The 10,148-nt window shown below is 39.5% G+C and overlaps 1 protein-coding gene across 1 annotated transcript; it reads left to right on the top strand.

Moving 5' to 3' along the window:
• The first annotated feature begins 4,858 nt into the window (after positions 1-4,858).
• On the top strand, positions 4,859-9,966 carry uchl1 (ubiquitin carboxyl-terminal esterase L1 (ubiquitin thiolesterase)). The gene is made up of 9 exons (XM_034544973.1): positions 4,859-4,975; positions 5,078-5,089; positions 5,588-5,716; positions 6,289-6,430; positions 6,840-6,925; positions 7,238-7,285; positions 7,803-7,872; positions 7,984-8,042; positions 8,968-9,966. Exons 1-9 carry the CDS (start codon positions 4,943-4,945, stop codon positions 9,049-9,051), a joined length of 663 nt encoding a protein of 220 aa, XP_034400864.1. The 5' UTR covers positions 4,859-4,942; the 3' UTR covers positions 9,052-9,966.
• Positions 9,967-10,148: the final 182 nt, after the last annotated feature.

Raw genomic sequence — 10,148 nt, 5'->3', positions numbered from 1 at the left:
GGAGGAGGGTCCGTGCTCCCGAAGCACTCTGGGAAATGATGTTCCAGGTGTCCCGAAGAGAAACGTGTTGAATTTTCATTTTTTTTTAAATTTAATTTCGATTTTGTTTAATGGCGGAAGAATGAACAGAGAGATGGTTGATCCGCTTAGACACCATATGAGAAGCAGGGCTGCGGTGCCACCTTGTTGTGTAACATTATTAGCCGCACAATGTGCTTTAATAAATGTAAACGCACTCATTATACAGAGTGCTCCAATGTCAGAATAATATATAGCCTATAATACCACTATATTTTAATGTGTAACATATGATATATATTACCAGAAGGCCTGTGTGTGCACTCACATGTGAGTGAATGACAACATGTTATCTGACAGGTGGTTTCCATGTAGATATTCTTTATTTTGTTGACCATTATAAAAAAAGATTAAGCAACTTAATGTTGCCTAAATGTTAACTTTTAAAGGTGTTAAACATTACATTCAGAGCATATTGCCTCTGAATGCATTCAACGCTTCAAAAATCCTGTCAAGTTTTTCTTCTTCTTTCATTTTGTTCATTTTCTTTTGATGTATTATCAACATGTGGATCCAGGAGGAAATGTACATATCGCAAAATAAAAATAAATTCTATATTTGTTTGTAAATGCTCCCGAACTGAAGACTTTTGAATATTCTAGCATTACTTTTAGTCATTTCTTTATTTATTAAGTGCACCTTCTGTTTAGTTAAAGCTGTATTGAATACATGTTCTGCCTCCCGGGGGCACCGAAGCAAACTGAAAACACGATACTGTCGTTACAATCTAACAAAGTTTTAACATGTAAGCAAACAGATTCCTACATACAGTAGACAGAGAGCAACATTAGCATTAGGTTGGAGGCGTTTGTTCGCCTGACACATTTTTAAAGTCCAACATTTGGTACGTTTAGGAACTCCTCATCCTGAGGGAAATGTATTGCTCATTAGCTGCAAAATGTTCCGCTATGTCTACCACCTATAGATGTTGACTTTGTCTGTCTGTTGTTTGTTGCTGGGCAGCGGCATACAGCAAGATTATAAAACTCTGCATAGAAAAAAGAGAAACTGCAAAATTGAGCCATCATGTCCGTGGTCTTCGTCACTGAGAGTGACACCTTTCATATTCCACATATGCCAATTCAATTAATTGTCAATATTAAAACATCAACTATTAAGGTGAGTGCACATCGGCGCTAACAATGAGCTGACAGATGGCAGGAAAGTCTGTTTACACTGCTGAGGCCCTCAAGATAAAGACCATAAACAAAGATAATACACCAGACGTTACACTATCCTCATTGTCTGCTTTCAGATAGGCTGAGCAAATACATGTCTTAAATTAATTTGTATGTAACTGGAATCCAAATTAAATTATCACCAGCCATGCATTAGTAAAGCGTATTTGTACAACTATTATGAGTGTCTATCGACATCTGGAGCTCACCTAGTTTAATAATATATAACTGACATCAAAGGGAACTCCACATAGCTTCAAGTTCAATGTGTTTTTGTTTTTTTTACCAATAATTCATTGAGATGATAATGCATAATACATTTTTAGATCGTAACGAGGAGAAAACAGGTTTTGACATCAGATGGAGACTGACACCAAAACTGATTCAATGGCACAGGTAGAAATATACTTAATGAAGAACGTTATCTTGGAAGTATATGGACCGGATGTTCATTCTGTTGACTTTGGCATGTGTGGAATCTGAATGTCAATGAATCACCGAGTAAACCGAACTGATAGCTGCAGATCAATTCTAACAAAGACTTAACACACGGAGAGAAAGATAAAGAGAAAGTAAAAGAGAGAGAGACAGAGAGCGAGAGAGAGACAGGTGGTTTATACTTTATATAAATGCTTATTTAAAAGAAAGTTCATATTAAGATAGAGCAGGGTTACCCACGTAGCCACTCAACCAGCCTTCTTCAGCCTTCACCCTGAGTAAGGTCGATTGTGCCCTTGACTGTTATGTTACCTATAAGGTGACCTTCATTACATTTGAGGGGCTAGGTGCCTTGCTAAAGGGCGTCTCAGTGACGGTAAGGAGGAAGTTACAAATGCTGTTCTTTCACCAAGTCCAGTTATTTAACCTTGAGGCAATATTGCCCCTCATTAATTAATTAACTGTATCTCATGGTATTCATATCACATGATAACATACATTTCCGTGACAACTGAACTCCATCTGTGTGGGTCATGTGTCTCGTCACCTTCTGTATCTGGAGCATTGTGATTGTCGAAGTAACAGCATCAGAACTAACATGCTGAGTGAGACAAAAAGACACAAGTACACCACAGTGCTCCAGCCATCCACAACCTGCCGGTAAAGGAGTTACAGTGTTCACTTCCAAATATTAACTGGCATGCTGGTGTGCATATAAAACAGAGGTCAAAGGTTAAAATTAGATTATTCGCATTGCTTTTTTTGCACATGGGAGAGGAGAAGTGAAACTCCAGTGAGTTGAATTTTGTTCCGTTATCCACAAGTAAATTTTTTATATCTTGTGAGGTGAACAGTAGCTTCACATGAGCTGTTCTCAGGCATTCAAGAACTTTCTGTGGTAAGAATGAATGACGACTGCAATCAAGTGTCTTCCCAATCGAGCAGATTTAAGAGTGACAATCTTGATCGTGCAAATCTGAAAGCCTTTTTGTAACCAGGGTGCATCCGAATATGCTGTGAGCTGCTGAGTATCTAAATGTATCAGTTTCCTCCGTTCAACATTCCATGTAATCAGAGGAAATGTTAATAAAAGATAAATTACAAATCCCATAGACACATTTTAAAAATGGCATGTTTTCTTGAGGGATACATGATTACATTACATTACATACAGTACATGATCAAATTAATTGCCACAATGTGGAAACCAAAATACACAGACAGTTGTTTAGAAAACTTAACAAACTCACAACTTGAACCAACAGGTAAAAACTAGAAAACCACGACACATTTGAGTAATACCCCTCTGGCAGTAAATTGCTCTAAACTGGCACTCAGTACATCATGTTAGTTCCAGTAAACAAGCATGTTCTTGAAGACCTTGGTGGATTGTGAAACACATGTAGAATGTTAGCATGAATGTCTTGAGCTAAAATGCCTTCTTATCCTGCAGGAGACAACACCCATCCATCCATCCATTTTCAATACCGCTTATCCTCATTAGGGTCGCGGGGGCGCTGGAGCCTATCCCAGCTGACATAGGGCGAAGGCAGGGGACACCCTGGACAGGCCGCCAGTCCATTGAGGGCACATGTAGGGACATACAACCATTCACTCTCACATTCACACCTATGGGCAATTTAGAGATCAATTAACCTGCAGCATGTCTTTGGACTGTGGGAGGAAGCCGGAGAGCCCGGAGAGAACCCACGCTGCCACGGGGAGAACATGCAAACTCCACACAGAAGGACCGCTCCGACCGGAGCGGTGGTGTAGTGCTAACCACTACACCACCGTGCAGCCCGGAGACAACACCAACACTGGTAAATAAATGTATACATTTAAGAAAAAGCATGGACAAGTTGTTAGAAAAAAAAACTTACAGTTGCTACCTGGTTTAACTCTTTGACCGATGCAGCAGTTGATAAGACTTACAATTCCGCTTTACTGTTGGGAAACACTGACGTACATATTGTGAAAGTAAAGACCCATTGCACACAGAGATATAACAAAATATCACCATGTTTAGCTCCACATCCTTTTTCTAAAGCAATTGAATACAATCTAAAAAAGACAAGAAATTACTTCCAAAAACATACAATTGTTTTAGCTGTAAAAAACTAAAATATAAGTTTTTGCATAGAAATACATTTCTATGTTGTTCCATGTGTTCTATCATCATAGATACACACACAGTCCAGACATACAGTACTTCACAGAATGTATTTGTTCTTCTCCATGCCTTATTAGAGAACAAATATAATGCACCATTTTCTTTATGCTGGATGGTATCAACAAGTTATAGAAGAACATAAATACCCTATGTTACCAATAGTGATGGTATATGTTTCAGAATATTATATATTATATCACTTGATTATAATAAGTAATGCATGAATGTGTATACATTGCTAATGTTGCAGCTGGTGAAGTTATTTTGTATATATATTTTTTATACATGTTTTATATCGTAATCCATTATAATTCAACATAATCTATTCGTCAACTAATATTGGTATTAACAATCTGACTAATTTCAAATAAATAATGTGGAGTGAAAAGCACAATATTGGTTTAAGTATGGAATAAAATGGAAACACTCAAGTACCTCAATATGGCACTCAGTACAGGACTTGAGACAATGTACTTTATTGCATTTCACCACTGGTAAGAATGTTAGAGCAAAGATATTTGACTTAGGACATAATATTCTCATATTATTCTCTCTCTCATAAAAAGCTCATAAAATATTACACGACATTATCATAGAATATGGCCTGAATGATTAACATGTTATCTGTGTAATCCATACCATTACAGTTATCAATAAAATGGATGATAAAAAAATGATGTCCATTATTTAAATTCAACTCATTGGCCAGAACCATTGTTGATATCGAGGGATTGGGGATAAGCGTCTTTTCTTCTAAGAACGTCTAGAAAGTGTGGTGTGATCTAACGTTTTTTTTTTTTAAATGAATAATTAAATATATCTTTCTGGGATGTGACTGCACACATGAATGTGTAGCAAGATAAATGTAGCATTTCAAATCCATTTGATATTTCTGAGAAGGCCGTTTAAAAATGAACACCACCGGATATCTGATCCGAGGCCACCCCCCTGTCTGCCGCTAAGTGGTATGACCCGCAGCATAAAGCATTGGCACGCGCTGTAACTTCAACTGACGGCTACGAACCGGCGAGGCAAGCACACAGAAATCGCGGCGTCACACCGAAACAGTGCAAAAATGGAGTGGACCCCAATGGAGATCAACCCGGAGGTGAGGGAGGGGGGGGTGAAATAACTTTAGGTTTTTTACCTTTCTAACAGTAACGTTTTCAAACCCCAAACTCACCTGTGGCCTCTGTTTATGTCGTTGCAGATGCTGAACAAGGTGAGTAACGGTTAAGCTAACCAGGCAACGGTGACGTGATGATCACCTTAAGTGCTCGATTCTATTGCCGGGTAAGTTTTACAGTAGCAAGCTAGATGCGAGTGCACTAAAACCGGTAAAAAAAGAAAGGAAGAAGACGCCACGCCACCACGGTGCTACCGCGCCATTCATATATATATTTTAACTCTAAAGGTACAAACATAAATAAAAGTGGTCGCTATTATCAAAAGGAGCTGCGCCATCAAACGGGAGAAGCGTTTATCTGTGTTTTGGGGTTTAAAAAAAAGAAAGATCCCCAGCATCCTCCTCTGTAGAGCCTAGTGTCTAGGCTAAAGGGTGTGGTCCTCCTGGACCAACACAACGCAGCATCTTTAAACACCATCAGGGGTGGAGGGATCATTGAGCCACAACCCTCATCTGTTTCACGTGCATTTATGTCATTTTGTTTTATGTCCTGGCCTCGTGTGTGTGTGTGTGTGTGTGTGTGTGTGTTTCCAGATGATGAGCAAGTTAGGCGTGGGTGAAAGCTGGCGCTTTGTTGATGTGCTGGGTCTGGAGGGGGATCAACTCTCTGCTGTCCCCAAACCATGCTGTGCCTTGATGCTGCTCTTCCCGCTGACACAGCAGGTAATGACCGGTTTGATGGCTGTGTGGACTACTTCCTGGAAATGAAGGGTGGGGTGATCCACTGATGCGGGGCAGTCTGGGGTGGGGTGAGACTGAGGTGCAGGGAGGGCATGGATGCAGAGGGATTAGGAGCTGTATTGTTATGTGCCTGGTAGAATAGGGGGCAGACTGGGATGGAAGCCAGGATACTAATATGAAGTCTAGTTATCCTTTTAAACCGAGGCACAGACAATATAGTTCTCATATGCGTTTGTTGTGAGCCCGGGATCCAGACCACATCCCCAGGGTCAACGGCCACAATAAAACTACCCGCAAATGTAACTCGGGTCATTGTGAAAAATGGCTAATAAACCAGCCCAAAGATATTGCATTTATTATATTTTTTTTTTTATTGTCTGCATTATTATTGACAAGCTTTATAAGTGTTAAACATTTCTATTGCCGTTTCCAGTTGTAACCACGTTTCCACGTAAACATATTTCACTGTGCTCTGGTTCATGTGGGCAGTTGACCATAACCGTGCCCAATACCCGGCGACCATAACCGTGCCCTCTTGCCTTTGTGTTTTGCAGCACGAGTCTTTCAGGCAGCAGCAGGCAGACAAGGTTGCAGGAGATTCTGAGGTTTATTTCCTGAAGCAGACGGCAGTCAATTCCTGTGGCACGATCGGCATGCTGCATGCTGTGGCCAACAACAAAAGCAAAATGACATTTGGTGAGTGCGGATCAATTGAGCACTGGTACCATAGTGAGTGCTGTTGTGTGGCAATGACACAGTAGTTTCTTTTCAGTGCCGAGGTATCATGCTGTCAGCATTCAAATTACAAGTCATAGTTTTAATGTACTTTTAGTTTGCTTTCTGTGTTTGAAAAGTGAGACCATATTAAGTGCTTTGACTTACTGTGTGCCTAAATCACAAATGCAGTGTTTAGTTGCTTAGGAAAAGCCTAATGTTCAAAGTTTATTTGCTGAATTGTCCTGGGTAGTCTGTTGCTACAGTTAATACTCTTATTTTTTTTATCATTGGATGATTGACAATACAGTTATTTAGTGTTGTGGTTTGGGATATTTTAATGTGAGTGAATGGCATAATAATTTCTGATGCTGCTGTTTGGTCTTTTCAGATGATGGCTCTTCTCTGAAGAAGTTTCTAGATGACACTGCAAACATGTCTGCTGATGAACGTGCCAAACATCTGGAGAATAACCAAGTAAACCTTTTGAAACCGCTCAATGTTTTCGTTCACTATGAGCTAATGATCCGACGTGCTCTGAAACATGTTGGTTTTACCCACTAAAGGGTGCCATACGCCACTAAATCTATGTCCCTCTAAAGGGCTCTTGATGGCTGATTATTACAGACTGTATTTAAGAATATGTCTTAACAACACAAACATGTGCAAAGTTACACTACTGAGATCTAGTTCTACTATTGGAAACACCTCTGCATATGTACTTTACTCAATAGAATGATTTTGTTTTGCTAGTATTGTTTAGACATGTTCTGAATTTTTCTTCTCCAGGCAATCTGGAAGGTTCACAATGAGGTTGCAGTGCAGGGCCAGTGTAGGGTAAGATGCTTCACCACAATATCAACTACTAATGGCTTGCATCATATTCCCCTTCCAGTCAGTAGATTGATGACCCACTTTTAATTCATACGAGACTCCCGTCTGCAGTTTATATCCAAATACTTTAAGTATACATCCTGAGTAATTGCCACCTTTCTGTTGGTCCAGATGCAAAGTCTTTCTCTCCTGATGACTCATGTGAGGGATCTATCGCTTCAGTTCAGTCGGTTTAATGGCATTTAAACAAGTATTTACTTTATTTCTGTTACTGGTAGCGATGCCAGTTCACCAAAGCCGGCCAGCCTCCGACCGGCATACAGCCCTGGTCGAGAGGACGGTCTGTTAATGCGCTTTAACTCATTCAGATGGATCCCAATTCTGAACAGGGGTATCAGAGATGAGACTTTGTATTTGTGGTCATGGTAATTTGTTACTACATAGTGTTTGTCTTCTTTGAAGCCTTTTTTGTCTCAGTATTTGCTCTGAATATTAATTCTTCACGTCTGAACTCTTGCAGCCGGAAGCCGATAAAGTAAACTTCCACTTTATTGCCTTCGTCAATGCAAATGGTGAACTTTATGAATTTGGTAAGCACGTCGACTCATTGTGTACATTTCTGTATGGGTTTTCGTGTTATGGATTGTCTTATATATATTATATATATATATATATACACCTTTTTTTTTTTTTTTTTGAAGACGGGAGAATGAATGGACCAGTGAAGCACGGCGCTACCAAAGATGAGTCATTCATAACGGTAGGTAAAATCAAGGTTATTCTTTCACAGTTGATGTCAATTCTGGATATGTTACAATGGGATTGTTGGCAACGTTTCTTTAGGCACTCTGTCTGTTATGAGTTATTGTGGTATTAACTGGAATGGGGAGTGGCTGGTCCCAAGTGTCTTGACTCTGTCAATAAACTGTGCTAATGCACACATTCCAATCTCCAATAGGACTCGTAGGGGGTAATTAGAATTTAAGCAATGTTATGTTTCACCTGATACTTGACCCACCACTGTAAGCCATGACAGTCTGCTCTGTTTGAGATATTAAATTAATAACTGAAGCTGTTGAGGAAGAGCGTAAGGAATATGACTAATAAGCTACAAAATGTGTTTAGTCACAGTTTGCAGAAATGCTGTTGACGCATGTTCAGGTCTGTAAGATTGCCAAATCAAACGACCACAAGAGGGCGCTACATGCATTACTGATTACATTGCTAAATTAAATGTGATTAACTCTTGATTTCAAATTAGAGATGCTTGCATTGATTAGTTCTGCATTCACAATTCCACTTAGTGGCCAATATTAGCAAAAAACAAATGGTCATGTATTATTAATCACTTTGACCAAATTATATGAATGTTACAATATTTTAGGACTACTTTTGGTGCGACTGTCTGTACACACTATATGAATATAGCCACGTCTCATTAAATGCAGCTTCATACAGTATGTTGGCGCTATTGCCCAGCCCTACTTGGAAGTATACAAATATTAGTAGTAAAATGTACTTTGATATATTTATTTTTTTACTTTTTTTTTTTAAGGACAGTCTTTCCTAGTAACCTCAGATGTCAGAAATGTAGTGTAGTTTAAAAAGTGCACTATTTCTAGTTTGTGTACAGTGGAGCAAAAATAACGTGTTTTTTTTTTTTTTTTCTCTTCATAAATGCCCAGGATGCATCCAAAGTGTGCCGTGGATTCATGGAGCGAGAGCAAGGCGAGGTCCGTTTCTCCGCGGTGGCTCTTTGTCAAAGTTAGATATTCGGTAGGACACGCATTCAAATTGTAAACCAAAATGTCCCGACGCGTTCACGTGGCAAACACAACCCACACATCTGCAGACACTATGCACTATAAAGCACATTGTCGTCACATGCTGTTACTTCATCTCTTGAATAAAGTGCACATAAACACAAACTCACTATCAAACCCTTTTTTTGTTCTGCCGATACAAACTGATACACGCTTGTTCAAACTGTTTTCTGTGACATCGTTCAGCAATGGAAATTGTAAACCATGAGCTCACCACTGCTTGTGTGCATTTGTATTTATTTATTTTTGCAGCTTTTTTTGTATGTGATATGTATCCAAGTGTAAAACCCTGATGCTTAAATACCTTTTGTGCCAATAAATAGAATACAGACGAGTGAGAAGGAAAAGACAGAACTTGTGTGGCGAAATGTTTTTTTTCGGAATGCCCTCAGTTGCTGTGTGGTTGCGTTTATAAGGATCTGGCATTCCTGAGAACAGCCCAAATGTGTCCGTAGGAATAATTTAACCATTGTTCGGAGAATACACACAACCTTTTGAGTAGTGGTCTTAGGTGGCCGTTTGGAAAAACTGACGTTTTCTTTGAGAAGTTTGAATTTAAAAGTGTTTATTGGTGGATTAGTCTTTTTGCTTTCCGAAATGTAATTCAATTTGAAATGTTTGCACTTTTTATAGCTATGGATTTTCACTTCAGCCACAAATGGTCAAATGCACTAAAGTGTGCAAATAAAATACCAAACCTCCAAACACGGCACTGACCATTAAAATGAAGTGCTGCTCTATGTTGGGTTGTCATGCAGGGTGTTGACTGTCTAGGCTGTGCACTAATTGTTTACCTTTATGCACCTTCTAAATGCTTTGTTGGTGAAGCAGCTGTGAGAAATCAATAAAGCAACCATTAGACTTGTGTGTTTCTGGCTCTTGCTTTAAAACCGACTAATCTATAGCCCTCACTTGACTTCCCCCGCAAACACCAGCCTGCATTTTAGCCGACTACCCGTTCATTATTCTGTCACATGAGGTGATGAAGTGGTTGATGTCCTGGGGCTCTCAGTTTGAGTCATCCTGGCCAGGTTTTGGCTGCA

This window comes from Cyclopterus lumpus, chromosome 1, assembly GCF_009769545.1.
Source record: "Cyclopterus lumpus isolate fCycLum1 chromosome 1, fCycLum1.pri, whole genome shotgun sequence".
NCBI lineage: Eukaryota > Metazoa > Chordata > Actinopteri > Perciformes > Cyclopteridae > Cyclopterus > Cyclopterus lumpus.
The sequence above is the reverse complement of the archived record's forward strand: the minus strand, read 5'-3'. Positions and strand labels throughout refer to the sequence as shown.

Coding starts and splice junctions, on each gene's coding strand:
- uchl1 (XM_034544973.1), top strand. CDS start 4,943: ATGGAGTGGACCCCAATGGAGATCAACCCGGAG. Junction 5,717..6,288: donor TCTTCCCGCTGACACAGCAG/GTAATGACCGGT, acceptor TGTGTTTTGCAG/CACGAGTCTTTCAGGCAGCA. Junction 7,873..7,983: donor TGGTGAACTTTATGAATTTG/GTAAGCACGTCG, acceptor TTTTTTTTGAAG/ACGGGAGAATGAATGGACCA.